General features: G+C 45.8%; 2 protein-coding genes across 2 annotated transcripts; one reads left to right on the top strand and one right to left on the bottom strand.

The window, feature by feature from the left end:
* Nucleotides 1–12,376: 12,376 nt before the first annotated feature.
* Nucleotides 12,377–14,724, top strand: EDB93DRAFT_1217701 (IMP dehydrogenase/GMP reductase). Its single transcript, XM_041451087.1, has 3 exons — nt 12,377–12,895; nt 13,069–14,224; nt 14,280–14,724. Exons 1-3 carry the CDS (start codon nt 12,424–12,426, stop codon nt 14,302–14,304), a joined length of 1,653 nt encoding a protein of 550 aa, XP_041313936.1. The 5' UTR covers nt 12,377–12,423; the 3' UTR covers nt 14,305–14,724.
* Nucleotides 14,725–14,896: 172 nt separating this feature from the next.
* Nucleotides 14,897–16,340, bottom strand: EDB93DRAFT_45469 (uncharacterized protein). Its single transcript, XM_041456427.1, has 6 exons — nt 16,245–16,340; nt 16,035–16,145; nt 15,841–15,982; nt 15,536–15,788; nt 15,124–15,477; nt 14,897–15,068 (listed from the first exon to the last, which is right to left on the bottom strand). The coding sequence occupies exons 2-5, from the start codon at nt 16,129–16,131 to the stop codon at nt 15,151–15,153; spliced, it is 819 nt and encodes a 272-aa protein (XP_041313935.1). The 5' UTR covers nt 16,132–16,145; nt 16,245–16,340; the 3' UTR covers nt 14,897–15,068; nt 15,124–15,150.
* Nucleotides 16,341–17,335: the final 995 nt, after the last annotated feature.

The raw sequence follows: 17,335 nt of genomic DNA, 5'->3' as shown, positions 1-17,335 counted from the left end.
AGCTCAGGCCTCAGCACTCAGCACTTGGTGATTTGTGTACCAGGTGTTGAGTTTGGGTTTTGGTACTTGACACTCCATGATTTGTGCAATGAGGGAAATATGGATATGTTGTATACATATTTTTGGGTTTCAGGCTTCGGGTTTTGGGTTTTGGACATCAGGCTTTGGGCTTCGGCACTTGGCACTTGGCACTTGGTGATTTGTGTACTGGGTGTCGAGTTTCGGGTTTCGGTACTCGACACTTGGTGATGTGTGCAGTGAGGGAAATATGGATATGTTATATACATATTTTCGGGTTTCATGCTTTGGATTTCGGGCTTCGGACATTGGGTTTTGGCACTCAGCACTCAGCACTCAGCACTTGGTGATTTGTGTACCGGGTCTCAAGTTTCATGTTTTGGCACTCGATACTTGGTGATTTGTGCAATGAGTGAAATATTGATATGTTATATACATATTTTCGGGTTTCAGGCTTTGGGTTTTGGGCTTTAGGATGTCAGGTTTCAGGCCTTGGCACTTGGCACTTGGCACCTGGTGAATTGGTGTACCGGGTGTCGAGTTTTGGGTTTCAGTACTCAACACTCGGTGATTTGTGCAGTGAGGGAAATATGGATATGTTGTATACATATTTTTGGGTTTCAGGCTTCGGGTTTTGGGCTTCGGACATCAGGGTTTGGGCCTCGGCACTTGGCATTCAATGATTTGTTTAATGTAAATGAAAAATGGGCATGTTGCATACCGGGTTTCAAGTTTTGGGTTTTGGCACTTGACACTCGGTGATTTGTGCAATGACTGAAAAATAGATATTTGTGTACTGGGTCTTGAGTTTTGGGTTTCAGCACTTGACACACGGTGATTTGTGCAATGAATGAAAAATGGACATGTTGCATACATACTTTTGGGTTCCGGGCTTTGGATTTTGGGTCTCAGGCTTCGGGTTTATCAGCACTCCACACTTGGTGATTTGATAAATGGACTTTCAAGCTTCAGGCTTGGGTGTTCAGGTGTTCATGTGTTTGGTGTCAGGAAATAGAAATTTCACACATTTTCATGAGTTTCCAGTTTCCAGTCTCAAGCTTCGGGTGTTTGGGTGTCCAGAATGGATGTTGCACATTGGGATTCGGTTTTTGGGCATCTGGGACTTGGTAATCCATGAATGTCAGACAGATATCTCACTACCTCGGCCCACCCATCTATATAACATCCCCCTCCATCAGCCCACCCATCTATATAATGAATATTCCACCACTCCCTCGGCCCATCCATCTACAAAATAATTCCAGTATGTCGGCCCACCCATCTATACAATAAACCCTTACATTGGCCCACCCGTCTATATAATACATATTCCACCGCTCCCTCGGCCCACCCATGTACAAAATAATTCCTGTATGTTGGCCCACCCATCTATACAATAAACCATTACATCGGCCCACCCAACATCTTCAAGGATATATATAATATCAGTGTAGATGGGGCCACCCATTTCCATCGGAAATAATATCCCTCCCGGCCCATCTGTCAACATTGGGGATATACATAACATCAGCCCATAGTCCGCTGGCCTGTCTTATATGGGATATTATGTAGGTCAGGTGACCCATATAATTCAGAAATATGTCACTGTAATATGTGATCACGTTTGGAGTCCCTCCATGTTGGCCTGTAGCTGAACAGCTTTATGGACTCAGCTGATCCAATGCCTCGTCCTCCTTCGTTTGAATTCAAAAATCTCAAGGCACTCAAAACTATTAAATCTCGGCCTGATCTTTTCAAAGTTTCAACTCCTATCTGCATTGACGTCTTTAAGTCTCTACTCACGCATCATCCCAATCCTGCATTTGTCGACTCAGTCTGTACCAGTCTTAGTGAAGGTTTTTGGCCTTTCGCTAACACTCATTTTGACAAATGGCCCTTAACTCACAATAAATCCTTTCGTCCTCCCAAAACTTCTGCTGAAGAAGAATTTTTGCGCTCGCAGATCAACAAAGAGGTTAATGTTGGTCGTTATTCTCAGCCCTTTGGACCTGATCTGCTTCCTGGCATGTACAGCATGCCCATTCATGCTGTACTGAAGCCAAACTCAAACAAGCACCGACTGGTCACAGATCACAGCACAGGGAAGTTCGCTCTCAACTCAATGATCGAGCACAAAGACATCACTGGAGTTACCTTGGACAATGTCCAGGACCTTGGCAATGGTCTTCAAGTGTTTCAACAAACCAATCCTGATACTCCCCTTGTCATTTGGAAGGCAGATGTCTCAGAAGCTTACCGTCAAATGCCAATGCACCCACTTTGGCAAATTAAACAAGTTGTCACCTTTCAAGGTCGATGCTACATAGATCGGTGAAATGTGTTTGGTGGACACACTTTGCAACAAATTTTTCATGTGTTCATGTCATTGGTAACTTGGATCGCAATCTTCAATCTCTTGCTCTTCTTTCTCTATATCTATGTCAACAATTCATTCTCCTTCCAGGAAGCTGCTGCTATGGAGCTGTACTCTCCATACAAGAAGATGCTTCCTAGGAGTCTTGTTCGACTTCTTCAGCTCTGGGACGCTATTGGTTTACCACATGAAGAGTGAAAGCAGATTTTTGGATCAGAATTGCCGGTAATCGGGTTTGACGTGGACCCGAATCTGATGCGAGTCAGAATGTTTGATGAATCTCGGCTTATTCTCATTCAATCCCTTCTTGACTTTGTGCAGCGAGGTACGTGGAGGTCTCTATGAGATTTTCAGCGGCTTGCTGGGCATTTGAATTGGGCCCTGAATGTTTATCCCTTACTCCAACCTGGCCTTTCTGCTTTATATGCAAAGACAGCAGGTAAACAGGAATCTTGGGCAGTTTTATGGGTCAATCGCGATGTCACTCGTGAGCTTACGTGGATTGTGAGACACTTAGAAGCGTCAGATGGTGTTTACTTCTTGAAGTCAGTGTCATGGAGTTACCAAAGTCTACCAGACGATGTGCTTCAGGTTTATACCGACACATCAGTGGATGGAGTAGCTTTCTGGATTCCCTCACTCAACATTGGTTTTCAGTCCAAACTCACTTCCTATGTGCCCTCCTGCGACATCTTCTTCTTTGAAGCTCTAGCAGTCACCTCTGCCATCCTTGATGCGGTCTTACAATTACCTCAAGATGGGCGACTTGCTATTTTTACTGACAGTTTAGATACTGTCACTCTCTTCAATTCTTTGGTAGCCCTTCCATCTTTCAATTGGATGTTGATGACAGCTATGGATGCTGTGATTTCCTCCGGCATTGACTTTCAGGTATTTCACATCCCAGGAGTGCAGAATGTGGTAGCAGATCATTTGTCTCAATGGCAAAATGCTGAGGCAATACTTACATCTCTGGATCTTCGGATCCACACCTTTACACCCCCTTGAAATATGCTGGGGGCAGCAAGATCATGATCCATTCGAGTACGAAGGCCAGGCAACCTTTTAGGGAGGCCTGGTCATTGGAATGCTTAATATCTGAGTGTTCCATTTGTCTGGGAATGGCTTTGGATCTCAGCACAACTCATGCTTACTTGTCTCACCTTAACTCGTATCTAACCTTCTGCAATCTTCACCATTTGCCAGTAGAACCAACTCCTGATACTTTGTTGTTCTTTGTAACATTCATGAGTCATCACATTCTTCCTTGGTCCATCAAATCATATCTATCCAGCATTGTTAGCCAGCTAGAACCTCACTTTCCTCATGTCAAAGTTGCCCGCCAATCTCGTCCAGTCAAACGCACTTTGCAAGGTGCTCATTGCCGCTTTGGGAAACCAGTCTCTCGGAAGAGTCCTCTTTGCAGGATGATCTTCTTTGGGCTTACACTGTGCTGTCTCACCCTCTCACGTTTGACAATCTCTTGTGGATAACACAACTCGTCACTGGATTCTATGGTTTGCTTTGGCTGGGAGAACTGACTTGGTCAGATGCCATTGGATTGTGTTGTAGAGACTCATTCCTGACTAGGCTTGTAGATACTGTCTTTACCTTATGTTTGCTATTTTGTAGCTTACATAAGGAAATTACCTCTTCACCAGTTTCCAGCACCACCAGTCAGAGTCTTAGTAGTTTTCCTCTCTCTCTGAGCTTTGAGCTTAGTGTTACAAGAACATCTAGACGCTTGGGCCCCTACTATTTTTCTCCTAATCCTCCTCGTATCAGCCCTCGCGTCATACCCTTACCCCGACCTTACCCTTGTTATCCTTGTCATCCTCGCATTCCCTTTCGCTCTCTACCTGTCGCTTCAGCAAAGCCAGTACATCTGGCCGGACCCTTTCGCTGACGAAGCATACCCATGCTCCGTTCCGCCACCTGACTGATCCTGTGGACAGTCCCCTTGCCCTTACCGTCCGGATGGTAACCTATGATATGATGCATGCCGCATCCCCTTTGCCCTTTTCCCTTTCTTGATCTCTGACTTGATGCGCAGTCGCACATTGTCACAACCCCAAATAACGAATAACGCTTGGGCAGAGACTAGGACTCAAACAAAGGTTATCGGACGAGAGGAACGATGAGCAAGTACGTCTTGGATTGCTACAATGTAGATACAAGAGGTTTGAACTAGAGAACTATCGACCAAGACGTGCTAACTATATACAACTATTGAGACGGAGATTGAAGCTGAGTTCACAACTACTAGCCAATCATAAAAAGAGAAAGGGAATCGTACCATAGGAACATCGTAGAATATTAAGGAAGCTATCACGTGACCATATCTTATCTTATCGTATCTAATCTAATCTAATCACAATCAAAGAACTCGTCTTCTTCATCAGTCACATCGAAGACACGTGTCGTGGGCGCTAAAGGTATTTCTGAACTGGTAGACGCTTTCGGGGTAGGATTAGGGTTTGTCTTAGGCGCTGTGTATTGGCGCTTAGGAAGATTCAAGAAAGAATAGTGGTTTGTTAAAGGTACTCGTGACATTACCCCCTCTCTAAGGTGAGTGTCATCACGAACGAATGAAGGTCGGATATTCTTTTCTCTCCATCTTTTGAAATCTTCTGTAAACAGTACTGAGCCTTTGATTCTTCGGTATTTTCCGGCTGCAGGCCGTGGGATTCTTCTTATGGAACTCCGCTAAAGGAATTGGAGCGTTCTTCAAATTCTCTTCTGGCTCCCAAGATGACTCTTCCTTCGGGTATCCTTCCCATTTCACTAGGTATTGCAGCTTTCCTCGGAACAATCGGCTATCTAGTACTTCTTCTACAGCAAATTCTTCCCGATCGTCAATCAATTCTGGAGGTGGTCGGTTTGGAGGAGGATGAGGAATTAATCGAGATGCGTGATATGGCGTAAGCAATTCTACGTGGAAAACCGGGTGGATCTGATATTTTTCCGGCAATTTCAATTTGTAGTTCACTTCACCGATCTTCTCTAGTATTTCGAAGGGACCTAGACGACGATCTGACAGCTTTTGACTCGGACGACGTTGTTTAAGATTCTTTGCGTCAAGCCAGACCTTGTCTCCTATCTTATACTGAGGTGCTTCTTTTACTCCTTTGTCGTAGAAACACTTCATGCGCTCATTGACCATCTTAAGAGTATTTTCGGCATCATCTCTTGCTTCTTTCATCTGATCAATTCTCTCATCGGCGGCGGGGATTACGGACATGGAGTTTGGATGTATCGTGAAATCTGGGTTATATCCGTAGAGAACTTTAAACGGACTGTGACCGGTTACTGTGACTGCGTTGTTATGTGAAAACTCTGCTATCGGCAGCCAAGATACCCAATCATTCTGTCTATATGACGTGAACATGCGCAAGTATTGTTCGACTTCTTGATTTACGCGTTCAGTCTGTCCATCGGTTCTGGGATGATAGGAGGTCGACGCAGGCCATTTCGTTCCTAATCTTTTTGACATTTGTCCCATGAACTTTGATATGAACTGAGTTCCTCTATCTGAGATCACTTTCTTCGGTGTTCCGTGATGTTTCCATACATTCTTCAGAAATAGCTCGGAAATACCCTTCGAGTCTACGTCTTTAGTGGTGGGAATGAAGTGTGCTTGTTTCGAAAATCGATCAACAACTACGAATATGCTATCACACCCTTCACTCTTCGGCAAATCCACTATCAGGTCACAGGTGATTGTCTGCCAAGGTCCTTCTGGAACTTCATTTGGCTGTAAAGGTCCCGTTGGTCTACTCGGGAGCACTTTCGTTTGTTTGCACCTATCGCAACCATCTACGTAATCGTGGACATACTTCGTCATTGAAGGCCACCAATAGTTTCTGGAAATTAATTCTAAGGTTTTAGCTCGTCCAGGATGTCCAGCCGGTGGAGAGTCGTGAAACAACTCCAATATCTCTCGGCGGATCTCTTTGTCATTTGGAACGTAAACTAATCCTCTGAATAACACCAATCCATCTTCCACATTCCACTCTTCGATTCCTCTACGCAATTGAACCGGCGCTGCTTTTAGTGTTTCTAGCGCTCTAGCGACTTCAGGCTCTCGTTCTGTGCATTTTTGTATCTTTTGGAGTAACTTCTCTTCTCCATGCACCAAAACTTGACCTCTTTTAGCAGCTTTTACGGTAAAGAATTCCGGTTTCAAAAGAATGCGATTTGAGTTATCGTTTTCTACCCCCCCTCTATGGTCTGATCTCCGAGAAAGACGGTCTGCTTTGTCATTAACCATGCCAGGCTTGTGTTGGAGTGTAAATTCATACTCCGCTAGGAAAAGACTCCATCTAGCTTGCCTTCTGGTCAACTTTTGACTCGTCATGAAATATTCTAGGTTCTTATGATCCGTCCATATTCCAACTGGGTGAGGTGCTCCCTGCACATAGTGCCTCCACTCTTCCAACGCTCTAATGATCGCTAACAATTCTTTATCATGAATGTCATAATTTCTTTCTGCATCATTCATCGATTTGGAATAGTATGCTATTGGATGCCATAATCCGTCTTCCATCAGTTGAGAGAGAACTGCTCCTGTTGCGTAATCGGAAGCATCAGTCTCTATTTTCTTCTTTTTCTCAACATCTGGCATAACTAGAACGGGAGCTTCTGTGAAACGTTTCTTAAGTTCATCAAAAGCTTTCTGTTGCTTCTCCGTCCAGTCCCACTTGACATCTTTTCTCAGCAGATCATTCATTGGTCTGGCTATCCCCGAGAACCCAAGTATGAATCTTCGATAGAAGTTGGCAAAGCCCATGAATGCTTGGATACCTTTCACGCATTTGGGAACAGGCCATTTCAATACTCCTTCTACTTTCACAGGGTCCATCGACACGTTGCCTTCTTCCACGATTAATCCGAGGAACTCGACTTTAGACTGTTCGAAGCTACATTTCTCAGGCTTCAAGAACAGGTTGTTCTCCTTTAACCGTTTCAGGACTTCTCGTACCACCTTTCGGTGCTGCTCCCTATTTCCATTCGTAAAGACCATTATATCATCAATGTAGACGACTACTGTTTTGCCATCTATCAGGTCTCTCAGAATTTCATTCATCATGGTTTGGAAGGTCGCAGGTGAGTTCGTGAGTCCAAAATACATCACGGTCGGTTCGTGGTGACCAAACGGCGTTTTGAAAGCCGCCTTCCACTCATCTCCTTCTTTCATGCGAATATTATTGTACCCCCATCGTACATCCATCTTAGAGTACATCGTGGCACCGGTTAAAGCATCAATTAAATCTTGAGATCTCGGTAGCGGATATGCATTTTTTACCATTTTCTCATTGAGCTTTCTATAGTCCATTACCGGTCTTAGTTTTCCATCTTTTTTGGCCACAAAGAAGAAAGGTGCTGCTACTGGAGATTGTGAATTTCTGATACGTCCCAGTGCAGTCTCGGTTTTCAACCATTCCTTCAGTGTATCCATCTCTTTGGGTGACAATGGATAAGGTTTCGCATTTGGCGGAAGATCGCCCTCATCTTTAAGATCTATCGTATGATCCCACTTTTTTCTTTCAGGGAAGCGCTTAGATTCTTCTTCTGAGAAAACTCCCAGGTAATCATGAAGCCAGTCCGGTACCATTTCTTCTACCGACTGCTTCTTCTTAGTAGCTTCTTCTGCTACCTTCTGCTCCGTGGCGACCGAGGCTTTGTATCGAATCCATAATCTTTCAGGACTCTCCTCATCTTCTATTTCCTCCATGGTCGTTCTCTTAACTGCCACGTCTTCCTCTTCATCTTGATCTGCCATAGTAGGCAACAAGCCGGGTACGTCATCGACTTCTTCCGACTTTTTCTTTTTCTCAGCCCTGTTTCGGAGTCTTTTCTCCTTTTTTGTTTCACATTTCACCGGGCACCGTGAAAGCGAAAACTTCCCTGCATTCCAATCAATCTCAGGGTTGTGGTATCTCAACCAATCGATCCCAATGATCACATCATCGTTTCCTAGATCTGTAACCATGAATGCTACTTTTTCTTCTTCATGGTTGCCAACTTTAAGACCTAGTTCGGCAAAATGGGTCATCGATCCCGAGGCGTTAAGAGATCCATCAATGTTTTTAACCTGGATCAGACGCAGCAGTTTTCTACAACGAATTCTGTTCTCCTTGACAAATCTTTCATTGATAAAGAGCGTAGATGCTCCACAATCTACAAGAGCTTTCAAATCTGCAGATTTGTTCTTTCCTTTCAGCGTAATTGGAAGATAGAAGTGTTCTGATTTTGTCTTTAGATTTACTTCTTCTACATCCGCAAAGTTCGCAAGGATCGAGTATCTACTGCCCGATTTGTCTGTCTCTTGTTCCTCTAAGATTCTATTTCTTCTAGAAGCTTCCCATTCTTTAAACCATTTAGGCGGTTCTGATGCTTTTTTGGCAAGTGCGTCTGCCTTGGCTTTTATCTTCGCCAACATCTCTTTGCCTTCTGGTGATATGGTCCAGTCCTTGAACCATTTGGGAATTATTGATTCCTTCTTCTTTGCTTCTCTCTGAGCTAGGAAATCTTGGAACCAACTAGGGAGGTGCGGAGCTATCTGAGGGAGGGAGGGAATTCGGAGTTCTGCAGTTTCGTGCAATGTGATTTGGCTTTCCACATTTGTAACAATTGAACGGCTGTTTAGGCCCATTCATAGCCTCATCAAGTGCGTGAAACTCATGTAAGGAGTAGGTTTTCTTAGTCATTGTACCAGTTGTATTCTGGAACCCGCTTTACTAATGACGTAAGAAGTTTGAAGGGCGAGTCGTAACGGCCCTTCCGGAAAAGGAATAATGAAGTGGTGGACGAGTCGTAACGGTCCACCCGAAAAGGAATGATGATTAAGGGAGAGGGAAAAAGGAGTAAGTAAACGGAAAGCTGAAGCGGTCCCCGATACTAATCGGATCTACCACGTACTTCAGGGTCAAAGGGTTCTTTATTCAACCCTACTGACACTTCCCTATCTACTAACTAAAAGAAGTGTACGTAAATTACACCTTCGTTAAGTGAGAAAAACGCGGTGTGCTTCGTGTGTGTTACTTCTCAATCACCGACAAGGGTACGGACCAAGGACAAGTTATCACTCTTCCAGCCGAAGCTTACAAGTGCGAGTCTCACTTGGACACCGTATCTAAATCCTCTTGGTAATGATGGTAAGACTATCCGCAGATGCGACAGTTCTACTAAACTTAACGGAAAGGTACTACGTGCGTACGAAGGAAAAGGTAATCGTAAAAAGGAAACTATAGTAACGTGAAGCAGGCAGGGTCTTGGGCCAGCACTTCAAGTTGTAGCGAGACACCTAATGTCGTCAACACCTCCGTATACTGGCGGCTGCAATGTACGGCAGGGCCTGGTATAGGACTACTAACTACGAAAGACTATTGGTAGAGAAAACGCTCAAGTGAGCAAAGGAAAGGGATTCAAAGAAAAGGAGTCGCGGTTGTTTAGACCGGGCAATGATAAAACGTGTGGTGGGTGTTAGACGTATGTCTCGCGCAGGTATGCAGCTAAGAGACACGTGTAACGACGAATAGAGATGATCGTTTGAATCATTGGTTAACCTAATGGTCTCCCAAGTATTCAAAGGATATAGTGATGAATGCGAGCGGTATGCGAGAGTCGGAGTCTCCTATAGTTCAAACCTAATGTCACAACCCAAATAACGAATAAACGCTTGGGCAGAGACTAGGACTCAAACAAAGGTTATCGGACGAGAGGAACGATGAGCAAGTACGTCTTGGATTGCTACAATGTAGATACAAGAGGTTTGAACTAGAGAACTATCGACCAAGACGTGCTAACTATATACAACTATTGAAACGGAGATTGAAGCTGAGTTACAACTACTAGCCAATCATAAAAAGAGAAAGGGAATCGTACCATAGAACATCGTAGAATATTAAGGAAGCATCACGTGACCGTATCTTATCTTATCGTATCTTATCTAATCTAATCACAATCAAAGAACTCGTCTTCTTCATCAGTCACATCGAAGACACGTGTCGTGGGCGCTAAGGGAATCTCTGAACTGGTAGACGCTTTCAGGGTAGGATTAGGGTTTGTCTTAGGTGCTGTGTATTGGCGCTTAGGAAGATTCAAGAAAGAATAGTGATTTGTTAAAGGTACTCGTGACACACATGCGACTTATAGATAGCTCCGCAGCCGCACGATCGTGCCCCTGCGCGTTTCACTTCTTATTTCGACCTTTGACTCACTTTCTTATCTAGCACATTCTGCCTCGCCCGTGTCTCGACATGAACGTGCTTTCCTTTTATGGTTATGCCCTTTACCGATTGCTTCTCTTGGTAGTACGAGTTATCACCCACTAATACGTCTCCTGTCCTCTATATAAACTCGCTACCATGTACCATATTCCCTAACTTGAATCTACTTGGTTCTTGACCTCCTACTCTCACCAGAGTGATCCTTCTGCCTCGCCAGCAGTCTATATTCTATCTTCTTATCTGCTCTTCGCGGATAAGCCTATAGTCTCGACCTTTACCCATCGACTTCGTCGACGAGCAAAGCCCCTGTTAACTAGTCGGACTTCTGTCCTTCTAATTAACGACGATCTTACGATTAACCTTCAGGTGTCGTAAGCCTAGGCCGATTTAGCTTATCATCTCACACCCGCGTGACATAAGCTACCCGATTTGGACATAGGCGTCAAATCTTACTTGCCGAAGCCTCGCCAAGTAAGACCCCTAACCTTGGGCTAGCCCAAGGACGTCCTCGACCGTTGACGACACACGCTCTGTTTGAGCGTCGCCAACAGATACCATCCAAGTCGTAACACTTAGTACAGAAACCCTTTAGGGTCGAACACTGTCTTCTAGACAACGTAGCTAGGCAGCAAGACCCAACATTGTTCAGACTAACCATCTGAATTGTTGAACCTTCAGCGTGATTATGACAAACTCACACATTGTTCTTCTGTTGGCATCTCTGAGTCGAGTTTTTTTTTTTGCTTCAGCGTGATAAAACAGACTCACATTTTGAGGGAAACCATGTCTTTATTCAGGAATCTGATGACGTGCTTGACCCACTCTCTCTGTTCCAGCGCTATCTCTTGGCTCGTGATGCTCGTTTTCCACTGCACCCTTGCTTTGGTTGCACATGAAAAGACAATTCTGGGAGAGATATCCTTTATGGTTCCGCATGAATGGCTGGTCCTCAATGGTGGTGAATGTGCGGATGTGAGAACCATCAACAGCACCAAGGCACTGATCAAAAAATCGGACATGCGCATCATCTAAGATTGTGGGAGAGATGGGAGTGTTGTGTTTAGGAAATTGAACCTGTGAGGAGTAAAACGGAGGTGTTGAAAAGAACAGTAACATGCACTTGAAGTACCTAGGGTCATAAGTTTGATCTTAGACGAATTATAATACAATATTGATTCTCTACTTACCGTGAGACTGTATCCAATGAACATTGGAACCTTTCTCTGATATGGCGGGTCAAGAACCCTGTGACACAGGTGTACAGAAATATTGCAAGCTGTTCCTCCACAGAAACTCCATTGCGGGACCTTACAAACCCATTGGCTTGTAGGACTTCCAACAAACCATTGAAAACATTGAGGTTCAAACTGAGATTGTGTTTGATGCGATCAGGGTGACCGACCATGAGTTCCAACACCCACGCTTCGCCTGTTAAAGCAGATGTGTGATAGGGTATGCACACATGGCAGGTTAGGAAGTGTGTCTGATAGTCTATGAGGGCCTGGGCAACAACAGCAATTAGAATAAACATCAGGCGCTGTATACGCCCTCGTTGCACCATCCCAAGTGGTCCATCGTAGTCAAGTTGTTGTAGGGTAGCAGCTGGCATGGTCGTCGTACAGCGCTGATGATCGTTATCGTATTGGAACCTGATACGGTAACCCAGCTTATATAATTATGTTGCATGTGACCACGAATCCGAAATTTGAAAATGGAATTCGCTGTCCAAATGGCACCTTATATAAGTCTAAGCGTCACGCGTTGTTTGCGGGCTTTGCCCACTTCCACAATTTGGCTAAAATGCCCGCCCCATCGAAAGCAAATGTCCTATCTTCCTCAGACGCTGTCGCCCATCTAGCATCTTATCAATGCCTAGACGGTCTCTCTGTCAAGGATCTCATGGATTCCCGCATCCATGGTGGTCTCACTTATAACGATTTTCTCATGCTTCCCGGAAAGATCGATTTCCCTGCGTCTGATGTGATCACCGATACCAGAATCACTCGTAATGTCGTTCTCAGAACCCCATTCATGAGCAGTCCTATGGATACCGTTACCGAGACTGACATGGCTATCAGTCTCGCGCTGCTAGGTGGTATCGGTATCATTCATCATAACCAGTCTCCTGAATCTCAAGCGGCTATGGTTCGAGCCGTTAAAAGGCACGAGAATGGTTTCATCGCGGATCCTGTCGTATTCTCTCCAAATCATACGGTTGCAGACGTCCTTGACGTCAAGGCACGTCTTGGTTTCTGTGGTATTCCTATTACAGGTGTGTTATACGTTTCACCTGCGTCTCCTTGATGAACTCCTTTTCCAATAACCTTCGTTCTTCCGAGTAACGGGTTTTACCTGTGATTTGCGGATATCATCTCATTTTGGCCATCTGATCTTCCACTTCGCCCATCGTGCTCGTGTGATCAAAATCTAATGCGCATTCTTTAGAAACTGGACATCTGGGAGCTAAACTTGTTGGTATCGTGACCTCACGCGACGTACAATTTGAGTCGCCTGAGACACTCCTCGGCGAGGTCATGACCACGTCTCTTGTCACTGCTCCCCAGGGTGTCACGCTCGCAGAGGCCAACCAGATCCTCCGTTCTTCCAAAAAGGGCAAACTCCCCATCGTCGATGAACAAGGTCGTCTCACCTCTCTCCTCGCCCGCTCTGACCTCCTCAAAAACCAAAACTACCCACTTGCTAGCAAGGACCCTAACAGCAAGCAGCTATATGCCGCAGCTGCAGTCGGCACGCGACTCAGTGATAAAGAGCGCCTCGAGCTTCTCGTCGAGGCTGGTCTCGACATCGTCGTACTTGACTCATCGCAGGGCAACTCCATCTTCCAGATCGACATGATTCAATGGATCAAGCAGACGTTCCCCAAGCTTGAGGTCATCGCAGGCAATGTCGTCACTCGTGAGCAAGCTGCCAACCTCATCGCTGCTGGGGCGGACGCTCTTCGCGTCGGCATGGGTAGCGGCTCCATCTGTATCACGCAGGAGGTTATGGCTGTCGGTCGTCCACAGGCTACAGCTGTATTTGCTGTTGCCGAGTTTGCATCCAAGTTCGGTATCCCAGTAATTGCAGATGGTGGTATCAGCAATGTCGGGCACATTGTCAAGGCACTTTCCCTCGGTGCGAGCGCTGTGATGATGGGAGGGCTTCTTGCAGGCACCACAGAAGCTCCGGGAGAGTACTTCTACCACGATGGGAAGCGTGTGAAGTCCTACCGAGGCATGGGTAGTCTTGAGGCCATGGAGCAGGGTAGACCTGGCGCGTCTGGTCAGGCAAATGGCAAGCCTGGTTCCACGAAGTACACTTCACACCTTTCGAGCAAGCCACACGAGAACGCTGCCACGTCGCGCTACTTTTCCGAGTCCTCCGCGGTCAAAGTCGCTCAGGGTGTGTCGGGTGACGTCCAAGACAAAGGCAGCGTCAAGGCATTTATTCCATACCTACACGTCGGTGTCCAGCACAGTCTCCAGGACATTGGCGTGCGCAGTGTCTCAGAGCTACAGGCAGGTGTGAAGGAGGGTCGTGTGAGATTCGAGGTAAGGACGCCGAGTGCCCAGGTGGAAGGGGGTGTTCATGGGTTGCATTCGTGAGTAACGTTGATGATGTTCCGTTGCGGATGTGTCCCTGATTTTTTTTTGCAGGTACACAAAGAGATTGTATGCCTAGTACGATGGCTTGTGCTATTACCCCATGTGCCCAATACCGTGCATATAGGTTCTTGCTTTGTATGCATACAAACAAAGGAAAATTGTATGAACATCATTGATAATTGGAGGAAGCCGTGATCATGGCTGGGCCTCGTGCATGATCGAGTTCAACGACTCATCCATGGACGACGCCTGTCATCTCCGAGTCGCCAATACTAGATACTCATTTCCTTACAAACTTTGGCATAACATCACGCGTGAATATTCCTGCATAGGTTTGCAATGAAGACATTGTGGCTTCCAAACAGTCCGCCTCGCGGGGGTGTGATATCTTGACGATAGGCCTGACATTCGTGGAGCCAGTGAAGATGGTATCTTTGGATCACTGCTAGTCGTCGCCTGCGCGTGGCCATGTAAACATCATCAATGTTAATCAGGCACAATGATTATTGAAATTCGATGAACGTCAGATTGAACTTTGGGGGCGGAAAGGGAGCACATCGTGTCTGCTAGTGCTTTAGCTAATGTTAAGTACATTGGCCCATTCACGAGACCCGAAAGTGAACTGTCATGTCAAGAGGCAATCAAATCTTAAGGTCAAATAAAATATTGGAAAGGTTTCGAACTGCATGACATGTGTAAGTATCGCCCTTTCATCTACATAAGTACCAGTATATATGGCTGGTAAAAGCGCGTGCTGTATTAGTGTTGATTCAATCGGGAGCAGCGGTTATGCTCATACATGATGGTTAATTGTATTGATATTTACGAGCGCTATGTGAGCTTTTAAATAGATGGATCAGAGGATGGTATCATCAAATCCATTGAACCGACATACCGTTTGGTAACTGGAAACGACTCTCGTTCACCGGCTCCATGACGCTGACAACTGAGGCCTTCTCGAGGGATACTCGTCTTGAGACGAATCCGTAGAGCTGTAATCTTTGTTGAGGGGCAGCACGAGGCCTGCAACAGCATAGATGATCACAATGGCATACTCCATGAGCATGTCCATTACGAGGTATATTTGCCATTCGCCAGTGAACATGTTGAATTTTGCCAGGTCGCCGGTGTTGGCTTCGGTGGTCCCAGTAGTGGTTATCGCAAACGAGCTCGAAGAGAACGTGGACAGGACGCTGTAGATTGTCCGAATGGCCAGGAATGGAAGTGCGATGGAAATAGCCTTCAAAAGCTGAAGATGAGACGTAAGTATACGAGTCAGATAGATGATAGTACCACGAAAAGCTCACCTGCTTGCGATATCTCAAGGCAGAGCCAATTTGGGTCCATAAAAAGATGCAAATGCCGACGAGGATAATATATAGGATGCAAAAAAGGATGACGCCGGCCCTGCGCATGGTGTTCCCACTCGAGCTTGAGCTGGAACTGGAGCTTGACTCGTCGGAGATCCCGATTATGACAAGGATGAGAGCGACCATACCGAGGAGTTGAAGAAGGCGGAATGGTCTGTTATATCTCGAGAAGCCATCGGGAGTTTGGAACCTATAATAGTGTTCAGCACATTCGATCTGAAATAGCAACTGGATGAACGCACACTGAGTGCAAGAGACCTAGCGTGCAAATTAACAGTGGGGATAGGCCAGATGCCTCCAGGGCGTAACCGCCGATGTATAGTGAAGTATTTGCTGGCGTGATTTCCTCAGCTGCGACAAGCAAACAACCGCCCAATACTCGGACTGAAGGTATAACAGGGTTAAAACTATAACTTCAACAATTAAGACAACTTACTGATGCTGAATACCAACAACAAGACCCATCCATCACCTCGCGATAGCCCGTACTTGACCACCAACTTGATGGAAATGAACAGGAAGGGAACATACATTGCGATGGTCACCGCTGCAAGAATTCCGTGAGAGTTGAGTGCCATGTCTCCTGAAAACCGAGAGTCGAGGAAGGAGAAATAAAGATAAGGGAAATGGTTGGGTGGTTACCTGCCTTTTGTATGAGACCATGGCGGACAAAAAGCAGTAAGTGCCAGGCCCCGCGGCGCTCGAGGCGTTGCGTTTAGAAAGGCGAACCTCCTGAATTTGACAGAACGGCGCAATCGTCACTCCACAGATGCAAGTTGCTGCCGTCTGAAGCGGGTTCGGACACTGAACTAACTACTGGGTCCGGTCTATATTTCGTTCTGTTCGACCTACTATGTTCCCTGTGGTCAAGTTCGGGGTTCACCCTCCTCTGAACAATTGTTCGGCCAGCCAGAATTGCCAGATTCAAGTTGGTGATTATCATTATCTGCCATCATGGATGAAGATCGATGTGGGCTCAAGGATGCATCTGAAATTGATCACTGAAGGAGGTTATTATTATAGTGGAGATGTCTGTTTCGCCTGCCTATACTGAGATATGTTGCCTAAAGGTACTGAGCTAACAGATGTCAGAAGGCGATGATGGTGTTGCCAGTGCTCAGAAAGGGAACACAACAATTTCTGTTGGTGCTCTGCCACAGATTTGCATATATTTGTGCCCACTGAACAAGCTTTGTTTTCTCATGCCAGATTTGACTGGGGACTCGAGTGATCCAGAAGTCGGCCTGTCGTATCCACCAGTCGTAAACATGGTCATGTCTGGTAAGTACACGACTACCTACACGGTCTCTTGAACAAGTCATCATCCGTTATTCAGAATAAATGTATAGCACGCTTGTGCCAAGCGGTGTTACCTTCAAATTTCTGGCAGAGCTTTATCGAAGTTTTTTCCTGCGGTGAAGACATAATCAACTATTGGGCCCAGCTCCGTCTCAGCTTGTTGTATAGCAGCCCAGGCCTTAGTTGTGACCGTGGTCAGTGAGGATCTACCCTGAACCCTATTTAGCGGTTTTAGTGCTTGTATGGTGCAGAATCTTCAAGCAACCCTTAAATTGATAAGGCGTTCGAACTCCGGTTCAAGCCTTCGACTCGAAATGCAGAACCCCGAACTGGCCGCAACAACTTGAAAGGGTCTCGTACGCATCCGACCTCATCCTATTGGGCGCACCCAACACCCACTAGGAAGCTGGCTCTCTTCAATGGCTATCAAACCTTGTT

Source organism: Suillus bovinus, assembly GCF_016758785.1.
Source record: "Suillus bovinus strain UH-Sbo-P2 chromosome Unknown EDB93scaffold_1, whole genome shotgun sequence".
Lineage (NCBI taxonomy): Eukaryota > Fungi > Basidiomycota > Agaricomycetes > Boletales > Suillaceae > Suillus > Suillus bovinus.
This window is presented reverse-complemented; position numbering and strand designations above follow the sequence as displayed.